General features: G+C 39.8%; 1 protein-coding gene across 4 annotated transcripts in view; it reads right to left on the reverse strand.

The window, feature by feature from the left end:
* The window catches only part of CEP120 (centrosomal protein 120), an 80767-nt gene that overhangs the window by 26020 nt on the left and 32735 nt on the right, over window positions 1-22012 (reverse strand). For all 4 annotated transcript variants that reach the window (XM_044263870.1, XM_044263841.1, XM_044263859.1 and 1 more), the window contains exons 9-17: window positions 20658-20874; window positions 19396-19573; window positions 16007-16156; window positions 15091-15273; window positions 12835-12931; window positions 12582-12734; window positions 11991-12080; window positions 4290-4382; window positions 2690-2851 (exon numbers count right to left, since the gene is read on the reverse strand). In XM_044263870.1, the coding sequence (XP_044119805.1) occupies window positions 2690-2851; window positions 4290-4382; window positions 11991-12080; window positions 12582-12734; window positions 12835-12931; window positions 15091-15273; window positions 16007-16156; window positions 19396-19573; window positions 20658-20874 (1323 nt within the window). The remainder of the gene's footprint in view (window positions 1-2689; window positions 2852-4289; window positions 4383-11990; window positions 12081-12581; window positions 12735-12834; window positions 12932-15090; window positions 15274-16006; window positions 16157-19395; window positions 19574-20657; window positions 20875-22012) is intronic.

Raw genomic sequence — 22012 nt, forward strand, 5'->3', positions numbered from 1 at the left:
TCAAATCTATATATAACTCCCCTCTGACGAGTTTCAGAACTACCAACCCCCACCCCCCCTAAAAAAACAGGATATTAAAATGTTCTTTTTGATTTGATCTGGGTTTTTTTTTTAATGAAATGAAAATAAGCACTGCTAAAGATGCCTTCCAAAACTATGTCACACTATGACTATCAATTATTAGATAAACCCATTTATCTTCTCACTAAGACATAAGACTTAACTGAATTTGAAATACGGAGAAAACTGACAGAAATGGAAATTCAATTATCAATAACAAATTCTTATTTCATGCCAGTCAATACAAATCGTTCTAATTAGGATTTATCTAGCATCTAGGTATTAAGGTATTCTGTTACCTGAAAATTCTTCATATGACTGAAGTTTACCTCTGCATATCTGAACTTTCATTTTTAAACTTGAATCAGAACCTTTCTCAAGCATCTCCATCACACCTATTTCTGTTTTAAACAAAAGCTAACAGACTTGATATTTGTTATTTTTTCCAGCATTCAGAGAACTCATCAATTACTGTGGCTCCAATCAGGTGGTACAAAAGTAAGCTATGAGGCATAAGGGCCTCTTTCTCTAGTGCTAAGTGGTCCCTAAACACAGACGGAGTTGTGCGACTTGCTTTTCTATACAGGCACAGACACTTGACCACCTTTCACTGACAGGGTGTCTTTTTGTCCTTTCTACCTGTTTCGTTAGAACCGTGTGTTGAGTATATGGAACCTGGTTCTGAATCAGGGCCTAGCATGTTTTCTTTTATATGAATTGTGAAATGTTCCCAGGCAAGGGCTGAGCACTTTCAGCTCCCAGACACGTGTGCTGCCCCACAGCTCCCTCCCCACCTCCCCGCTAGATTTTCCCCAGGTCTCAGACTATGTTTTAGGGGAGTGCTTGGGGTAATTTTTCCAAAATACCAGTTTGTGCCAGAAAGGTTCTTCCCACAAAGATGTGAGCTAATTACGTCTGTCTGGGACAAGATAGGAACGGTTTTTTTAAAAAGATCCCCTGATGAGTCTAAGACACATTAGAAGCCTCGATCTTCCTGCAAAGTGGGAGAGGCACTACCCGTGAATCCTAGTCACAACTGCCCACTTACCTAACTCCATCTTTTATATTTTAAGTGAGGCCTCTATAACAATCACATTTGTATTTACAATTGCCTAAACAATGGGACTTTAATTGGCCCTGAACAGCTATGGAAACTATTCTTTATGCCAGAATTTACCGAAGAAGTCTGGAGGCATTCACTGTGCATATTTAACCTATGCTGAAATTTCTGAAGAAAGAGAAGCTGAATTTTTAACAGCTTGATCCTGCTTTTTTTTTTTTCAGCAAACATTAAGCCCCTATTATGTTCTGAAGACTGGCTGGACTCCAGGCATACAGATACAAACCTAAAGAATTTTATGGAGCTAATCATTTGACCCTGATCAAACTATCATGCTAATGAAAATAAAAACAAACTGCTCTAACATCTAATAAAAACTCGACCGAGACTTAGAGAATAAGGATCAGGGAAGATGGCTCTAGGGAAGTGCGCTATAAACCCAAGGAGGAGTGTAGCTCACAAGGCTAAGAGAAGTAGCAGACACCGAGATGCTCTGCGGAAGGCAAGCACAATCGGCCTGAAGACCGAAGGACACCCAGTGTGGCTGGAGAGCCTCCAGCAGAAGTAAAGGACTGGGAGAAGTGGTGAGAGAGGTAGGCTGGGTCCCCAGGGATGCAGAGGTTTGTAGGGCAAGCTTATCACTCTGATCTTTATCCTAGAGCAGGAAGATGACACTGGAGGATGTCGGTGGAGGAGGTCAGGCTTCCCAAGTTTCAAAATTATCACACTAGCTGCAAAAGGAAGACCAGAGCAGAGGAGTCCGTGACTGCAGTGTATGGACAGGGGCGTGAGGGTGGGTTTCCCACGCTTTTAAGAGATCCAAGTACAGAGGCCAAAGAGCGATTAGATATATGGTTCTGGAACGCAAAGCAAAGGGCTGGTACATAAATGTGAAAGTCCCCACGGTGCACAGTGTCTCTGAAGCCACAGGCACGAATAAGACTGTTCAGTACCAACTGAAGCCTGGGCCAGGAGGACATCCAACACTGACTGGCTAGAATAAGGGAAAAGAAGCCCACGGAGGATCTGGAGGGGTGGCCAGCAAAGCAGAGGCAGACCAAGAGACCAATGGTGCGCATGGTGAGGGAAGACAACATACCAACACCAGGACAACAGCGAGGAAGCCACGAGGAAGTGTGAGTCAGAGGACAGGAGTCAGAGGAGAGGTGGCTTCGCAGCACCTGGGCTGACACCTGGCTGCAGCGACAGGGCCACAGAGGGGAGTGGGAGAGGCAGGCAGGGGAATGTAAGGTGACAGAGCACAGACCGTTTGTTCCCCAAGCCTGGCTCGCAACTGAACCAGGTCCAGGGGCACATGAACAATGTACTGGCCCCCACGAAATTTACCAGAAATAACAATCTGGAGTGAAACTTAGTTCCTTCTCATGTCAACAATGGTAAAGGAAGGAACATTATCCCAGTGTCATCTTTTGCTTTGATTTAGGAAGACAAGCTCTGACTTAAAGTATATCTGAATCCCGCCGCAATCAATATGATCAACAGTCGGATTGACTGTGTATCTTTCTAACTTTTCAACGACTACAGCTAAGCTCTGAGCACTGCTCCCACCTGCTGCTGCAGTCGGAGTTTGTCCTCTTCGAGCTGTCTCATCTTCAACCTCTCGAGTTCAACTTGATGCACACAATCCTCTTTGGCTCTCCGGATAGAGTCCTGAAGTTCTTGCAGGTTGCGTTCACGTTCTAATTTCAGTTCCTTTCTTTCTCTTTGAACCTGACAACAGATGCATCCGTCAGAGGTTGGCTTGCTCTGGGCTACATGACACTTGTCCAATACTCTCTTATCCTTATATACAATGTTCGAATATGTACAAATTTATCTCCATGTCCTTTTCCATTATTAGAATTAATGTTTAAACATACTGAAATGCCAAATTTTAATCCATCATCATTTAATTCTAATATAAAAAGTACTTCCAAAACTCCATACATGACTTGCAAAAAACTCAACCAAAAAGGCCCTAATCACTTAAAATTCCTATTTGAATAAAACTCACTGTATTACCTAAGCAAATATGCCCAAGTTTCTTTTCTTCTTTAGCGATTTCTTATATTCTGAGGGTGCCTGGGTGGCTCAGTCGGTTAAGCATCTGACTCAGTCTAAGATTCTTTCTTCCTCTTCCTCTACCCGTTTTTATTTTCACACACTCTTTATCAAATAAATACAAAATCTTTAAAAAAAAACCAGGGCACCTGGGTGGCTCTGCCTTCAGCTCAAGTCATGATCTCAGGGTCCTGAGATCAAGTCCTCCATCGGGTTCTCTGCTCAGCGGGGAGCCTGCTTCCCTCTCTCTCTCTGCCTGCCTCTCTGCTTACTTGTGATCTCTCTCTGTGTGTCAAATAAATAAATAAAATCTTAAAAAAAAAAAAAAAAAAACAAATGGGGCTGCCTGGCTGGCTCAGTCAGTTAAGCAACTGACGTTCAATCTCAACTCAGGTGTTGATTTGCGGGCAAAGACTAGCAAAACGTGGAGCCCACCGAAAACAAACATTCTGCCTAGTAACACAGAAAGTGACTCAGCCTTAGTATTGATGTTTGACCTTAAATATATCAGTTTCCAAATCATTTTAGAAATTCCAGAAAATATATGAGGACAAAGTCAGGGAGATATGCTGAGAAAAATTTTGAGAAACACGTGTGGTTAGGGAAGGGGCATATAAATTTAATGTGGAAGAAATTCTAATTATTTTGAAACTTCTGTAGTAATTTAAATAAATACTTTGGGTAAAATTCAGTAAGACCTAACAAAATGGCTAGGTAGGCATAGCACTAACAGAAGTTTTCATCCATCCTTTGGAGCTAACCTTTAATGGTCAACAAAGAGGGGTATTCCCTTCTTACTGAGAACAAGGGCAGAAGGCTGGGCCACCGAGCTTGTACTACATTTTCTCTATGTGGGAAACTTCACCAAAAGTCTCTACCATTGCAGATGTCAGCCAAAGCTGGCTGAGTAACAACATTTCTGATAAATACTTTGTTATCTACTCCTCCCATTCTGACCTCTTATTGAATAGCACTTTTCTCGATGGAGAAAACGCCCACAAGACCATTTCCATGAAATGGATTTCGTACGAACACAAAGGAAAAGTAATAGCATGTACCTAGAGTGCAGATTCTGGAAAATGAAGACATAAGACAGGAATACAGTTACCTCCGATTCTGCAAGGACAAGCTGCTGCTCTCGCTTCTCTAAGTCAATTAGGGTTTTTTGAAGTTTTCCTTCTAGAACAGTATATTCAGCCACCTACAGTACAATAAAAGAAAAATTACCTTTTCCCCCAAATCAAAACATAAACAAAGCCAACACTGCATACATTTTAACATACTGAAACATATGATGTGGGAACAGGAAAATCATGAATTATATCCACCAATTCAAAGCAGAAATTCTTGCTAGTACTCTACGGAAGGAAGCCCCTCTAGCTTCTGCTTGGCTATCTCAAGAGACATTCAGTTTCCTGAGGAAGCTCGTTCTCCCACTGGACAATTAGACTGCCAGTAAAATCCTATGTTCAGTCAACATCCAGTTCCTTAAAAATCTGCCTTGGTCACTATGCCAGTATTTCTCTGATGCCCCCTTCATCACTTATGCTCCTTCCCTAGAACTACTTCTGTTGCTAGGTCAGCTCATCAGTTTCAAGTCCATCCTCCTCATGGTTCAGATCCAACTCTTCCCTGCAGTTCCAATAACTGACCTCATGATTAGCCTCGTACCCTGGCTGCCGTAGGCCTGCTGTCTTGCTGTGAGTCCCGTTCATAGTAAGAGGTGTGCTAGTACAGCCTACACAGCATGTAGGACTCTTGACAGTTTCCTGTCCTTCATTTCTGACTGATCATTTTCACTAGGACTTTCTGAACCTCACCAATTAGTCTCCACAGCCCAGGCCACATATTAATCTTTTTCCCATAGTCAACAGGAACTCAGTTTTACTCTCCCGAACCTTACTTGTAATCCTTAGAAGAAAAAAATATCTGTCTTCACATATTTGAATCTGGTGATAGCCATCGTATATCCTCTTAGTCTTTTTCTTCTCCAAGATAAACACAAGTTTTAGCAATTATTCACATATGACCATTTTCACATCTAGTATCTTGGATTTAATCTAGAGTCTAGATTGTAGACTAGGTCTTTTCAAAAAAAAATGTGGTACCCGATGTGATCTCACTACTTCAGAAGCCAAAGAATGTTCCCCGCCAGCGACAAGAACAGCAAGTACATTACCTTGGTCTAAATTCACATGTGCTATTTCAGGATCCTAATCACACCATTTGCTATGTCGGAGAAATTCCCCCAAGGCTTTTGTTTTTAAACCTGGGATAACTATACCCACACACCTATTGTCCAGAAGATTGCTGTGACTACAGAATTTGACATCTGTCCTCATTAAACTTTATTTCAGTGACTTGGGCCCAACATACCAACCAATCATGATCACTTACGTAAGAATTCTGTTAATTCTACCACCTACTTTTGGTTTATCTAAAAAACAAAACAAAACAAACAAAAAACCAACTAAGTGTGCCCTACCTCCTTATAAAGTCATACAGAGACAGGGAAACAGGATGGTGAGTCAGAATTCCAATGTTCTGCCCCTGGCAACGCAAATGCGTGAGTTCCCAGAGCTCTGTCTCAGGAGGTGTCCTTTCCTGCTACATGACCTCTGCAGATGACCTGAGGCACCTACCATCATGTATATGAAGAACTCCCAAATCCAGACTGCCAAGTCAAAACCCCCTCCAGAGATTCAGACCTCGAATCTACTGCATATGTCATTACTCCCTAGATATCTCAAACTCAAAAATGTTTAAAAACTGGAAATCACCATTATTTAAATAACGAGTTTTTATGGCAAACCTAGCAGGTATGGGTAAAATAAAGTCCTGTGGTACTTATATTCTGAGGGAAGACCCAACTACGAACAAGGAAGTGGATATTTAAGGTAATCTGAAGTAAATGCCAGGATAAAAATAAGAAGAATGAGTGTCTAGTTGGTGGCCAGGAGCAAAGGAAGAAGGCTTATTTCTGAAAGATTATCCTGAACAGAGACCAGAAAGTACTTCTAACAAAAGGACATTCCATAGATCCTGAGGTGGGGGAAGGCCAGGTTGTTAAGAACAAATTGTAGCAGCAGGCTGACAGAAATCAGGTCACAGAGGCAGCCAGGAGGTAGATCACATAAGGCCTTGAGGCCTTGTAGGACCCAGTAAACCATGGGAGTTTTACTCTATGTGCCAGGAGGAGCATCACAGGTTTTTAAGTCAAGGAGTGCATTGTCTGACTTTTCTGGTACAGAAGTGAGCTACCGGGGTCAGGAAAGAGGAAGGGATACTGAGTTAAGAAGTAAGAAGTAACCAGTCATCTGTGAGACACATAAAGTCATAAAGGAGGGAGCTCAAAGTGGTTTGTTTCCACGATACATATTCAACGTGGAGCCATGAGGATTTGCTAATAAACTAGATGTGGAATCAGAGAGTCAAGGATAGCTTGCCTGTAGCCTGAGGAGCAGAGTAAAAGGTGTCACCATTTATTTATTAAGAGGTGGAATCAACAGGAACAAACTTTTATACAGGAGGGAGATACAGAGCTTGTTTTTAGGCAGGTTACATTTGAGTTGCTTATGAGACAGTCAATGGACAGTGTCAACAGCCAAGTGCAGAGTCCAGGGAAGACACAGGGGATGCAAGCAGGTAAAAGTTATATATAACACATGTGTATTATGTACACTACACATACTTGTACCTAACTTGTATAGGACAGTCAGAAAGTAGATGACATCACCTGAAGAAATGTAAAAACAGAAAAGAGATTCAAGGACTGGGCCTTGGGGCAAGCCAATAAACCCAGCAGAGGCTGAAGGGAAAAATGACCCAGCACAAAAGTGGGGGAGACGGGTGAATTCAGTAGACAGGAGGAGAGGTCAAGCAGAGAAGTGTTTTAGAAAGGGCAAGACCAAACTGGGTGAGGATGAGGGAGGGTTGGTTGAGTATTGTTCTGGAGAGGGAATAGAGTCATCAGGGAAAGCAGGAGGAGTGGAGGGTAGCCGTGAGTATTCCTTAAGTCTTCAGATCGTAAACCTCGTTAATGCCTTTTCTTTAACTCCCATTCCGCTTTTCTCCACCACCTTATCACAGCACTGACTTTTGGGCCTTCATCTCCTTTTATATCTATTATTACCTCCCTGGTCTTCCTGACTTGAGCTTTACCCTCCTCTACTCTCTGCCCACTAGACTTCCACCAAAATAACTGTCTGAAAATGAAAATCTCATTTCCTTGTTCTCTTACATAAAAGTCTTCATTTAAAAAAGTAAGTTTCTCAAATTTCTACCTTTCCCAAGCTGGGTTACCAGCTGAACCACAGAACATAACAAATGATTCAAGTAAGTATTTTCTCTGTCTCTGAAAATGGCACACGACTCTACAACACACAGAAGCACAGGCTAAAATTAATCCATCAGCAACCTTGGATGCTGGCAGGCATTAGGCCTTAATTCTCTCAGGAAACCCTGGCTGAGAAAGTCTGCCGCATCAAGTATAACCTCCTCAAAATGGAACAGAAGAGAATTTATATTCCATAAACCTCTCTATACCTTATTTCTTGATAGAAATATACCCTCTCCTCTCTCCTTCCCACATCAAACTACATACAGTTTTCTTAACGCCAAGCCAATTTCAAACTTCTTTATTTGGAATGTCCCTTGAGTCCACCTAGTAGTATCTGCTAATCTGTATCAAAGTGAAAGCATTATCTTATCCATGAAATACTTCCTCACATTATTCCCTTATGTAGAACTGAGGTCTTCCTTCTTTGTGGGTACACGATAGCAATCTTTTGCTATCTGATGGAAGTCATGCAGAAGACAGAAGAAACATGATGTCAGCTATGTAGAAGGCAGGACAAGACCAGAGTATCATACTCATACAGCATTAGTTTAAGACACATTTATTACTTAACAATCACTGGGTTTAGCTCATCAGTCTGTACAACCAGGTCTTTAGCAATACACTGGATTCTGGAAATACAGATTTGGAATATTTCACTTTTCCCACAAGGCCTCAAGGCCCCAAGTGGATAGTAGATAGGTCATTATGTTATCTGTTTCAAGGTTAACTAACCCTTCATTTATTTGGGGGGAAAGTTTATGTATAACTCCAGAGAATAATAAATTATTTTATCAAACAGAAAAATTTCCACTAAAATAATCTGCTCCTTCTCAGGGAACAAAATAATCCCTCCAAAATGGTCCCAGAAGATGACCACAAAACATTAACTGATAGACTAATAAACCCAATCACCCACAGGGATATATACAATTAGATGCCTATCATAAGCTTAAAATATTAATTTGTTATTATGAAATACTGGTGTCTTGCAGATCTGACTCCATGTAGTTTTATTTACTACCTATACTCCTTCACCACTACATCCTGAATTGGTGGGCTATTAGCTAATTAGCATCTTTTTGGTAAGGCAAGATGGAAGTTCCTTATAATAAGCAGATGAGTTCCATTTTCCTATTAACTAGTTATTTTGTGCCAAAGAGCAGAAATAAGAAGAAATTTAAGTGGCTGCATAATATGTTCCACCAATATTACCCAGACTCCTTCAGATGAACTTTCTAAGTACTGAAAGAGTTATACACTGAAGAAAACAGGTAAATAAAGTGAAAATGAATGAACAGAAAAGGCTCATACATTTTAGACCTAGAATAGTATAGTGAGATTCTCAGAGAATTCAGCTTGAAAAGGTTTCATCCTTTTCCAGGATGAAAAAATTGTTTTTTTCTCCCCTAATGGACTCAATTTTACAGTAATTTATCAAGTTTTAGAAAACAGATCTCATCTGAGTTGACCATATGCTTGTAAGATGGAACACACCCTACACTAGATGACTTGTTACTGTCCGGTGTATTTCAGTCGAAATACAATGGCAACATCCAATGTACTTTTTGAAGGGACTAATTCAAATAAACAGCTCAGCCACTTACTAGACAAATATCATATTCCATTTTCTGAGCAGAGCTCTTACTAACTAGTCAGAAGCTTGTCAATTCAAGCTGAAATGGTAGGAGAAATTGTATATATGGGAAGCCAATTGAGAAGATTAAAAAGCAAAATTACAACCAACCAAAAATGACTTTTTTTCAATTCATTACATAAAAACTAATTTTTCTTTCTTTCCTTATTTTTTTTGGGGGGGGGGCACTAGAAAGCTCAATTAGGGCACAAGCTGGATTTGTCAAAATTATTAACTAAAAAATGTCTCAAGATTTGACTTTTGCAAACCTCAACCCTGGAAAATTCTTCAACAGCATTTAAAAAATGGTTCAACAATAAACTCGCCTTGGGGTGCCTGGGCTGCTCAGTGGGTTAAAGCCTCTGCCTTCAGCTCAGGTCATGATCTCAGGGTCCTGGGATCGAGCCCAACATCGGGCTCTCTGCTTAGCGGGGAGCCTGGTTCCCTCTCTCTCTCTGCTTGCCTGTCTGCCTGCTTGTGAGCTCTCTCTGTCAAATAAATAAATAAATAATCTTTAATCTTTAAATAAATAAAAAATCTTAAAAAAAATTTTTTTTAATTTTTTTATTTATTTATTTGTCAGAGAGAGAGAGAGAGGGATAGAGAGTGAGCACAGGCAGACAGAATGGCAGGCAGAGGCAGAGGGAGAAGCAGGCTCCCTGCTGAGCAAGGAGCCCGATGCGGGACTCGATCCCAGGACGCTGGGATCATGACCTGAGCCGAAGGCAGCTACTCAACCAACTGAGCCACCCAGGCGTCCCTAAAAAATCTTTTAAAAACAAAAAAAAACAAAGAAACTCTAATAAACTCGTCTTGCCTTAAAAGCTAAATGAAAAATTCAAAAACTTTAAATATTATATGGCTCACTCAGATGCAATTCATAAAGGATACTTGAGAACTATAAATGCTACTTAATATAAAAGTCATATTTAATACAAATACACACATACTGTAAAGTTTGTGTGAGGGCCTCTGACTTTTTAATTTCGGTTATTTGCATATTAAAGAACAGATGCTTTAAAGTAGTCCTATTATCTTTTTCTTATAACTCACTAGTTTTTCACATTTTTAATGGTTGAGAATTAAGGGAGATAAAGTTCAGTTACTTTAAAGTCAAAGGCTTGGGGGCCTTCTGCTCAGTCTACCCACAGAAGACTAACTGTCCTGACCTCCCCCAAATACAACTGGAACAACCCACACAAAACAACTGCTTTCACACTCTGAAGAATGGGCGGCCCGGGACCATCATCCCTGACAGAGCAGAAAAAAATGAGGCCCTAAAAGGAACTCTAGTGCACTTCCTAGAGGCATTTTCCAGACACTAGCTCAGAGAAGGGGGGACCCAGCAGAGCCTCACAATCTGGCTGAGTTGAGGCAACAAATAGGTGAGTGAAGAGACAGAGAGGTGAGTCAAGCTCATGAGGGAGGAGGGAGATGCAGAGAAAGTGAGCCCCAGAGATGTGCAGAGTAGTCTACAACCCCGCAAGGCTGGGACATTACCACTGGAGAGCTGTAGGATGAAGCATTCCCAGAGCTCGGACAGGTCTGAGAGGAGCGTGCGTTCCTACCTGTCTGAGGGGAGAGATGCTGTAACACACCAGGCATCTACATAATCCTATGGAGCCCAAGCAGAATGGGGTGTTCTCAACTCACCCTAGCCAAACTAAACTTGAAGGATCCTACTCATCCCAAGTAACATCACGTCACGACAAGATCCATCAACTGACAACGTAAAGTTCACAATTTCTGGTATCTAACAAAAAATTATCCATCATGCTAAGGAGAAAATGTAACCTATGACCAGGTGAAAAAAACAACAGAAAGGGACCTCAAAATGATACAGATGTTGGAATAAGTAGATAATATATTATAAAAATATTATAGATACTAAAAAGGAAAACATGACCATGAGGAAAAGTGGAATATGTTTAAAAAAAAAAAGAAAAGAAAAAGGTCCTAATGGACCTTTCAAAGATGAAAAGTGCAGTATATGAAATGAAAAATTATGCTCAATTAGGTTCATGGCAATTTAGACCCTTCAGAAGAAAAGACAGGTGAACCTGATGTCCCAGCTATAAAAACACCCAAAATGAAGCACCGAGAGGAAAAAACTAAAAGCAGATTTAAACCCAAGCATAGAAAAAAAAAATAAAATAACAAACCCCTAGCATGTCCGTAATTACCCATTAAAAAAATGGTTGAAGTCAGAGAAGAAAATAAAGTAACTTCCAAAAACATTCTAGTCTGTACCCTGCTCCTGTCTCCTGGTCAAGTGTAGCAAACCATCCTGTCATTGGTGTCTTCTCCCATTTATAGATACATCATTAACCACTAATACAAAAGTTAAATTTCAGTATTTGCAACACGTCTAATTTTCAGGGTTTTTGTTTTACACAATAACTTGAGTGTGAATAGGTTAAGTATTGAACTTCTGCTTTCTGGATTAAGATCAGATGGTCTCATTTTCTTTTTAAAGATGTCATTTTTTCCAGAATTAAGTTCTTTAAAAGGGCTTCTAAGTTTCTGATTTTTTTTTAACAAATTATAACATTTATATATGCTTAAATGTCTTTTCTTTTTTCATACAGAAGTAGGCTTTTTTCCTACAGTATTCATTTTTTGGAAGAATAATACATTTGCAGGGTTCAAAATCAAAAAAGCACCTAACAGCTTAAGAGGAAGGCCTTCCTCCTACTCCTGACCCATTCATCCACTTTACCCAAGCCAATGTACAACCACTATAACTTCGATATTCCACAGATTTTCTTTAATGCATGTACCAGGTACTGTCGTTAATAGTTTCCCTTTCCACCTTTGATGTCTACAGATGCGATTACCTTTTTCTTTACAAGTGATTCTCTCTCTCGGTCTCTTTTCTTCCATTCCTCTGCAAGAGCCTGCATATGAGCCAATTCCTTCTGCTTTAGCTACAAGAGGAAGACAAAACAGTCCCAGCAAACACGTCAGTATTTCCAGCACACAAATCAGCTGTTCTGTGGTAAAGAATTAATACTGTTTACCACTATGTTTCTTCCAGGATTCTTTTATTTCTAAACTAAACAAAGGGAAGGCCTGAGGCAAGGAATGCCCATATGAGAATAAAGCTAACGTAAGACCTGTTCGCTCTCTTGTTTCCAGAAGGATGATTCCAGGCTCCAGGAGGGAACGCTACACGAGGGCCTGAAACTAAAGGAAACGTTCAAGTACTCAAGCTTTGCCTTCTAACCTTCAGTCCGAATCCTGCCCCAGAGTCACGGAGAAAGTTTAGGAGAATTCTGCGTAGCTTCTGCCCAGTTGTCATTTATGGAGTACTTTTTTATTGTTTTTCTGTAAGAGTAAAGCATTCTGGATATGGTAGGGTACCCAATGGACAGAGGGAGAAAAGCCTTACGGAGAAGAAAAGCAATGTAGTCAGTAGATAAAGTCACCTGATTTTCAAAAATGTCTTCCTGCATCTCTTTCCACATTTCCAGCTCCAGAGCAGCTTTGTATTCTAAGGTTTCTCGAGGCTCTGTCTGGACTTCTGAAGGACAAGGTGCCGGAGGAACGGAAGGTGGCTTTTGCTGCATAGCAGATAAACCCTGACATCGGAACGAAAATGAAATGAATCCCACACGCTCACACCCGCAGTGCAAAGAGATCCACCGTAAGAAGTCAGGTTTCATTTTCAGGGATACTGACCTGAGACGAATCAGAGACAAGGATCTCACGCACTTTTACGAGTCCATAATCTTCGAGAGTTACTGTGTAAGAAAGATCCATTATCCTGTTGTTTGACCTACAGATGGATCAGAAATATCTTAAAATTCATGGAAACCCTTTCCCATTATTTCTTCGTTTATTTCCTCAATGCTATACAGTGACTCGGTCACATTTCTTAAACCTGACACTCTCGCTACTCCAACTGCAGTTAAGTTCTCTGGGCTTCAATCAAGACCTTCCACATACAGGATCGCTCTTGAGCATAAACACTCTAATTAGCACATACCCACATTTATTTTAAAATGACCTCTAACACTGTAGATGTAGAAAAATGTAAAAACCTAATGTTGGTAGGTAATCATTACTGAGCTTTCATTTCCTTCCTCTCTTCCGTTTTCTGCATGTGCAGAGGGACATGCACTCATGACGTTAAGATCAAACCATTCTGTCCCTCTCTCCATTTCCACCTGGAGCACTTTTCTGAGGTCATCAACATTAACTCAGTGTATGCTTTAATACCAATACAATATCCTAATGAATTTACATAGTAAAATTAAGAAAAAAACACTTCCCCTCATCTTGATTATATAAAGATTATTCTGAATTCTTATTCTACCTTTTCCCTTGGACGAAGCACTTGTACATAAATCTTTTACTGGATGGGAGTGTTGCTTCAGGATAATTCCTGAAAATTTGTTAATCATATGTAATTATTACAATGAGGATTTCTCTATCAGAGAACTACTAGGAGCATTTACAAAACTGTTAGAGGAGAATACAATCTTGGCTACAAGAAATGTAGCTTTGTCTAAATCTATCTGTTCCATAAATCCTTGGTCAAACACAACTTCAGTGAATGGAACCCACACATGCAAACCTTTAATAATCAATTTTTACATTTTCTTCTAATCTCATAGCCTTTAGAAGACATGAATAAAGCAAAATTAAGCACTGTCTTACCTAAGTGTCCTAAAACTTTTCTGTCTACAGAGCAGGGCAATAAAAATTAATGTTTATAACCCACAGATTTAAAAGAACTCGTAATGATCTGATTATTTTCATGATTTTCTACTTATGTGACCAAACCATGGTTATTATTTTTTTTTTTTTAAGATTTTTTTTATTTGGGATGCGTGGGTGGTTCAGTGGGTCAAGCCTCTGCCTTCAGCTCAGGTCATGATCTCGGGTTCCTGAGATCAAGCCCCGCATCGGGCTCTCTGCTCCATGGGGAGCCTACTTCCCCCTCTCTCTCTCTGCCTGCCTCTCAGCCTACTTGTGCTCTCTCCCTGTCAAATAAGTAAATAAATAAAATCTTTTGGAAAAAAAATTTTGTTTATTTGACAGAGCTGGAGAAGGAACACAAGCAGGGGTAGTGTGAGAGGGAGCAGCAGGCTCCCTGCTGAGCAAGAAGCCCGATGCAAGGCTCCACCCCAGGATTCCCGGATCATGACCTGAGCCGAAGGCAGGCACTTAAACAACTGAGTCACCCAGGTGTCCCAAGAATGGTATTTTTAGAAGAATTTTCAGTTCAGCAGAATAACTGACACTGTAAAATACCTGTTCCCAGATCCTCCAAATAAGTCAGTTTTATTCAACTCTTCACTCCCTGGAAGTGAGTAGAGGTGGCAAAGAGTAAGGGAAGGGATTTCAACATTACTTTTAGGACCACAGCTTTTTACTGATACTGATTTCTTTCTAAATTCTGATTATGCTTCAAAAATCCAGGTATGTGATGTATAATGTTCAAGTTTATTTAAACTTCTGTTGCTAAATTTAAAGAGCTCAAAAGATGTCTTTTGTGGAAGACATGTGAACTTCAGTTTTTCACTGTGGTAATAAAGCCCAGGGCAGAAAAACAATACTCTTCTTAAAGTGCCAAACATTTGTAACATTCTCAGCAATTAGAATTAAAGCAGAAGTTGAAATATTGTCAAGTAGAACAACAGTCACTCCCAATACAAGACAATGTAACAATGCATCATAAATTTGACCTTGACTTACCAAAAAAAAAGGCCAGAATTTACAATTGTCAGGCTTAAGGCGGGTGGGAAATACTTAAGAGTCTGAATGTTAACAGTATCACAGGGTATGGTGGTACCTGAAAGCTACAGAGGGCTAGATAGCAAAGGAGAATATAGCCCCCATATGAGAACAAAAATGACAGGAAAGGACAAGGCTGTAGCCAGCTAATGAGAAGAAAAGGCAAGGGAAGGCCAGTTCTGGGAAATCCATTACCCCTGTGCGGCTATGAAAGGCACACTTTCACTGTAAGTCTGACGCCAACACTGTTCACCACTGGAACCTAAAAAGCGAGTTTTTTCTGAAGACAGGACGTTAGAAAGCTGGATTCTGGCGATCCCCAGAAGTAAATCTTTACTCATTTTATCCTTGTGCCATAATTCAATCAGCAATGGAATCCTAAGGGAAAGAGAAACCAGTTTTCATAACTATCAGTTCTGAACTAAGTAAGGCACGGACATCTTTGAGTTTCCTGAATGTATTCAGAGATGGTTTGTTACCTGGATCAGAAAGGCTCAATTCCATAGATAACAAACAGAAAATACTATCACATTTTCAACATCTCTTTCTATGCAATAAAGAAAACCCTTCAAATATCATTCTTTTCTTCCTCCTTCTCTTTAAATTAATATGCAAATTTGAATGGCAATACCCTGAGAAACAAGACATTTCTGATCTCACTTTTCTTCACAAATCCAATTCAGACGGCTGGATTAACACCTCCATTTTATACAGATGACAAATCAGAAAAAGCAAGCAATACACTACAGTCAACTGGTGAAGCAAGAATAAAAAGTAAATAGCTTGCTCGTATTTATCTTCACATATTAAGAAAAAAACAAGAATACTTTTCAGAGTTTCTTCTTTACTCATAGACTGTATTAACACAGGTCTTCCATGCAAATCAAGACAAATAAGATATGAAAATCTACAAAGAGCCTCCATAACTACATTAAAACTTGACAGCAGAAGGACAAACGTCACCAACCTTCTTAGCACATTTCTAGGGTTTTTTTTCTAGGTTTTCAAACGTACTGATTGATGTGAGTCTAAAACTCTAGGAATTCCTCTTGTTAACAGGGTATCAATTTTCCAGAGTGACTTCAGAGCATATGCACCATATGCGTATTACCTTAAGAAGGTATCCTGCAGCTGATGAGGGAGAGTTGCAAAATCAAATGCGCAGTAAGACTGTGGAAGAAAAACCTCCATGTTTTTGCGAACTTCTATGGGAGGATTAGTCATAATGGGAGCTGCACTACCAAAGAATGGATAGGAGTACCTAGAAAGTAAGAAAAACAAAGTCCTATGATACACTTGACAGATAAAACTTAGTCTGTTTTTTAAAAATATACTATGAATATAATGAACAAATACAATTTTTAAAATTGGTAGATGGTACAAATACATGATGGTTTTAGTCCTAACACCAACTTTAAAATACTGCCAATACTGTCAGTGTTGACATAGAAACTATAGCAGTTCTAGAGAAAAGCATTCTGTGTACAGCAGTAGTTCCCAAAGCTGCTTTACAAGTGATCCTAGAATGACCTTCTGGGGAAGAATTCTGGTATTTTGAAGGCAATGACACCATATAAGGAAGAGCTCATCATTTTGATACATTCTAAGTAAGACTAAGATTTAGGAAGGACAATGAGGCCACTAAACAAAGACCAAGCTTCTATTTGTTTAGGAGTTCCTTGAGGGCACAGGGTCCCATGTTTTTTTATCTGTGCCGTCCCAGGAACAAATAAGCAGTTTGGGGCACATAATAAACATTCAAGAAATACCTGCTGAATTTAATTTCAAAACTTATTTTCTTTATCAATAATCTCTTGATGTTTATGGACTAAAAAAACTCCTAGTCAGCGCCAAAAGGGTGCACCCATGGCATTCTGTCTTTGAAAATCAAGGATGAAAGCAGATGAGTCAATGAGTACCAAGTCTTTCTTCCTGTCATCGCAGAAGCCGCACCAGATTAAATGGGAGGCTGCCTGACTACTGCAGAACTTACTTTGTATTGACAACGTAATGCTCACTTAAATTTCATCTTCTACCTTGTTATCCATTAGGAAAACTAGGGCTTAAAGCCTACTAGTGAAAACTCCTTCTCCTACAACTAAGAATCCTGTGCCCGCACTCACTTCATATATAATTACACATCACTGAAATCAGGTCATCTCACAAATCCCATTATGCAGTTGCCAACTACAGTTTCATGATAGTTCATGAGAGCACGACACCATAAGATTTCTCAAACTCAAAGGTAAAGTGTTTTTTAAAAAGCCATAAAATGACTTCCAAGACAGAACCAATGACCCTTATCATCAAGTGAATTCCATGCAGGGTGTGTAAGTGAATCTTAACTGTACCACTGGTTTATGGTACTCTCGCCCTTTTCTTTGCCAACTGGACTTCTGGCCTCCCTCATGTGTTAACCTCTTTCTCAATGTGTCTTCTTCACGAGGCTGAGCACTTTGTTTATATGACCCATAAACCCCTAACATCAGGCACACAGGTATTCATGATTCAACGATGGCCCACAGGACAGGACTGAACCACAAAAACTAAGACGAGTGCCTACTAAGTGGGCTGGTTCAAGGCTTCCCCCTCACAGCTTCTAATTTCAGATTATCAGTATTTCTATGCTCTAGCTAACAACATCTCTAAGCACCCTGAGGTCACAGTCTCTACTAGCAGCAGTAAAGAGATCTCAGTTAGAAAACTAGAGGGAAAAAGACAAAAAGGTAAAGTAGAAAGTCAATAATAATTCTATTTCTAAAAACCATTTTAAGGGATGTTTTAGAAACCCTCTGAGAAAAGCTCTATTTGTGAGATAAGCCTTTTTTTTTTTTTTTTTTTTGGCCCTCCATTTTCATAATGATTCTCGGCCTCTAACAAGAGGCAAAAAGCAAAACAAGCTGTGACAGAGAGACACCTGTTCTGTGAATTCACAATCAGACTCAGTGTTGCGTCCCTTTGATTCTGTCCGTTATTCACACCAAAGTCCAGAGGATTTTGGAAATAGCCTGATAAAAATCTAACAACTGAAAAATGAGATACAAGTATGAGTTAATTTATGCATCGGCAAAGCAGGTATGCCTTAGTACCATCAGGTAGCACTGTGTAGTGGTGGACATTTCTGCCAACGGCAATCCCAAATGACAGAAAAGATTTTCACATTTTAAAAACATAAGGAGCAACAACTTTATTAGAAATGCTAATGCTTGGGCGCCTGGGTGGCTCAGTGGGTTAAGCCGCTGCCTTCGGCTCAGGTCATGATCTCAGGGTCCTGGGATCGAGTCCCGCATCGGGCTCTCTGCTCAGCAGGGGGCCTGCTTCCCTTCCCCTCTCTCTGCCTGCCTCTCTGCCTACTGTGATCTCTCTCTGTCAAATAAATAAATAAAATCTAAAAAAAAAAAAGAAAAAGAAAAAAGAAATGCTAATGCTTGCTCCAAAGACATGTATAAGGAAAAACTAAATACTCCAAACTGAAACACATTATTGTATTACATTTAATATAAATTTCAGCCAGGAAGTTGATGAAAATTTATTATTATTAAAAACAAGCTAGTGAGGGCGCCTGGGTGGCTCAGTGGGTTCAAGCCTCTGCCTTCAGCTCAGGTCATGATCCCAGGGTCCTGGGATTGAGCCCCACATCAGCCTGCTTCTCCCTTTCCCTCTGCCTGCCTGCCTGCCACTCTACCTGCTTGTGCTCTCTCACTATCTCTCTCTCTGTGTCAAATAAATAAATAAAATCTAAAAAAAAGATAAAATAAACCAAGCTAGTAAGACCGTTTAACTGACTAAAATATATACGTAGTTCAATTTTGTACATGGAACGGGGTGAACACATTCCACTTGTGCTTCTGTAAGTATGGTTCTTACAGTCTCAGTTACCAAGTGTAGGTATTAGACTACAACCTCCCATTATAATAAAATTTTATAGAAAAGTCAGATACTGGGGCACCTGGGTGGCTCAGTGGGTAAATGCCTCTGCCTTTGGCTCAGGTCATGATCCCAGGGTCCTGGGACCAAGCCCTGCATGGGGCTCTCCGCTCAGTGGGGAGCCTGCTTCCTCCTCTCTCTCTGCCTGCCTCTCTGCCTACTTGTGATCACTGTCAATAAATAAATAAAAAATCTTTAAAAAAAAAAAAAGAAAAGAAAAGAAAAAGAAAAGTCAGATACTATACTTCCCTTATTTTGACCTATGGTCCCTTTTCTAGAAACAACCCCTTTTAAGCTCAAGAGTCACTTGGTTGTTTTTTTGTTTTTTTTTTTTTTTAACAAAGAAGCCTGAATCAACTGTCATCAATACCTACAATTAGTATTAGCTCTCCTACCACCAATGCCACCCTGGTTTAAGTTCAGTCATTATGAAAGAGCCTGGCCTCCTTTTCAGTTCAGGGGTTTAACAATTGTTTGAATGTCTCTGGTGAGAGTTGTCCTGCTGCAATTCCCAAAGAGAGGAAAGGTACTGCTCTTCAGAAAATAATACTTGGGGACAAAATCAGATCACACCTTAATATACAGTTGATTGGAAAACCAACTTCCAAATCATGGATACTCCTTAAGTCTATTGAAAAGCAAAAATGATGTGATGTCGCCGGCACAGCAATCTTCTGTCCTGAGGCTGTTTCTGAAGCATGGGATGCGGGCACTGGCTGGGCCACAGAAGCAGGTATGGAAGGACCAATGGCTAGAATGAACACAAAAATTCCAAAGAAAAAATTCCACTTGGTAACCGTTTCTCTTAAGTTATTTACATCGCTTACAGATATCTCCCTTTACATGAAGTATGGCACTTTTTAAAAAAGATACCTCATTTACCTTCAAGCAAGGAATTTGGTCACTTGCCTCTGTGAACATATGAACTGAGCCATCAACTTCTTAAAGTAACTTACCCAAAACAAGAGAGGCTTTCAATCCCATCTTAGAACCATGTAAAAAAGAGCTTATTCTTCACACAGCATGCAAAACATAAAAGCATATGCTACTGTCTACTGTTGCAGGGATGTATGCCTTCAGCCTGGCAGACACCAACTTCTTTCCAAGAGGCAGTGACACTTAATATTTGAAGGGCTATACTTGAGGCTTAGGGCAGATAACAACGACATCACTTTTTAAGAAGTAGCTTTGGCTATTTTAGGCACATATGTTGTAGTCTAACAGAAAGAGCCATCTAGTGCAATCCTATTACAGACCAGAGAGGTTTAGCAAGTGGTTCAAGTCCTACAGCTATTCGGTGACCAAGTGAGAAGCTCCACCTTAACCCTTCACTGCTAATCCGCCACTACTCTAATTACTTTCACTATGAAATCCAACTGCAGACCTTCATGCAGCAGATGGGAAAAGTTTTTAAAACCAGGTAAAACCATTCCGAGTCTCTCCCTTAACTGTACAATCAAACAATGAGTGTAATAATTACTGCCGTAGGCAATAAGCTCTTCTCCCTCAAATTCCAATGAATTCACAATGTTTAAGTGTTTACTAGTTAAAAATATGTTCAAAAGAACTACTTTCTGTAATTTCTTCTGAATAAACTATTGCTTCTAAAATAAAAGTAATAGAAAAATTCTCTTACCTTTTAGCAAATTCTATGATAAAGTTATAAACTCAATTTAAATCTAATCTGATCTTTTTTTTTTTTTTACATCACCAAGCATCATTGGCTCTTTAAAAAAAAAGCTCACCATTTACTTACAAACCGTGAAAACTCTCTTAATCATTAATTAGATGGCTATAAATGTACACCTAGAATATCTACAGAAAGAACATCTTACCCTTCGGATTTGGTTTTGTGTCCTTATCATACTGTAAGCTTTCCGCTTCACTTCCTGTTGCATCATCTTTTGTGGGAGGTGATGGGTTTTGAGGTGGAACAGGGGACACACTTGGTGACTTTGGCCCAGTGAGTGTCTTCTCTTTTATAGGAGTTAAAACTTGCTTCTTTGAATGCTGTAGTTCATGTTCATTCTGGGTCTTTAACTCAATTAAAGACTAAAAACAATTTTTAAATAAAGTATAATTTGCAAAGCACTTTCCTTCATAATTAAGCAAAAAACGTGACGTTGTTTTTTTTTAAATATAAGCTTCCTTTCCCAGTTTGGATATTCCTAGTCTATTTTTCTTCATAATTTGCAAATTTTCTTATAGCATCTAGGACCAGAAAAAGGAAGATGAACAGGAAGGAAATATGATATCCAGAGCTGAGTACCAAAATGCATCCTAACTGGTAAGAAGGGATATTTGATATAACAAGTCAGGCCAGGTGTCCCTGGGAATCGTTATTACCAAGGCAATGAACACAATGGAGGCCTGTTACTCAAACAAAAACATATCTAAATTGATTTTCTTCCTCTCCTTTGTTCAACTTTCTTCTAAAGATATATACATACATGTACACACACACACACGTATATGCACATACTTAAACTCTCGCTTCAGTTTTTCTACCTTCAACTCATAACCTACCTAAAGATCAGTTCCTCAAAAGAACAGTACCCTAAAGCTGATTATATAGAATCAAAAAATGTTTTTACATCTGAACAAATACCGATCTCTGTTGCCTAAAGACAGTATGAGGACCATAAAGCACCAATGAACGAAGAATTTTGTCTTGGCTCCAGCAGTCAACTGAAACCATTACCATCAACACAGATTCCCAGAAACTAGGTCTAACGACATTCTCTTTCCCAGGAGTTCCTTTTCTGGCAGTGACTGACCAGGAGCTGGGGCTGGGGAGAATGGTTCCTACTACATGAGAAGACAGTATGGGGGCACCTAGGAGTCTGCTTGAGATTTTCTCGTTTTGCACCCTCCTCTCTAAAAATAAGTAAATCTTTAAAAAAAAAAAAAAAAAGAGCAGAGGGCATCTGGGTGGCTCAGTCAGTTAAGTGTCTGCCTTTAGCTCAGGTCATGATCTCCAGGTTTTGGGATCAAGCCCTGCACTGGGTTCCCTGCTCAGCGGGGAGTCTGCATTTTGCTCTCCCTCTGCCTCTCCCTCCTGTTCGTGCTCTCTCTCTAATAAATAAAATCCTTAAGAAAACAAAACAAAACTGCACACATGGACTCTATAAATACTTAATGAAGCAGAGTTGGGAAGCTACGGTACTTTTCAGAAAGGAAGTTATCGTAT

Source organism: Neovison vison, chromosome 1 (assembly GCF_020171115.1).
Source record: "Neovison vison isolate M4711 chromosome 1, ASM_NN_V1, whole genome shotgun sequence".
NCBI classification, from domain to species: domain Eukaryota; kingdom Metazoa; phylum Chordata; class Mammalia; order Carnivora; family Mustelidae; genus Neogale; species Neogale vison.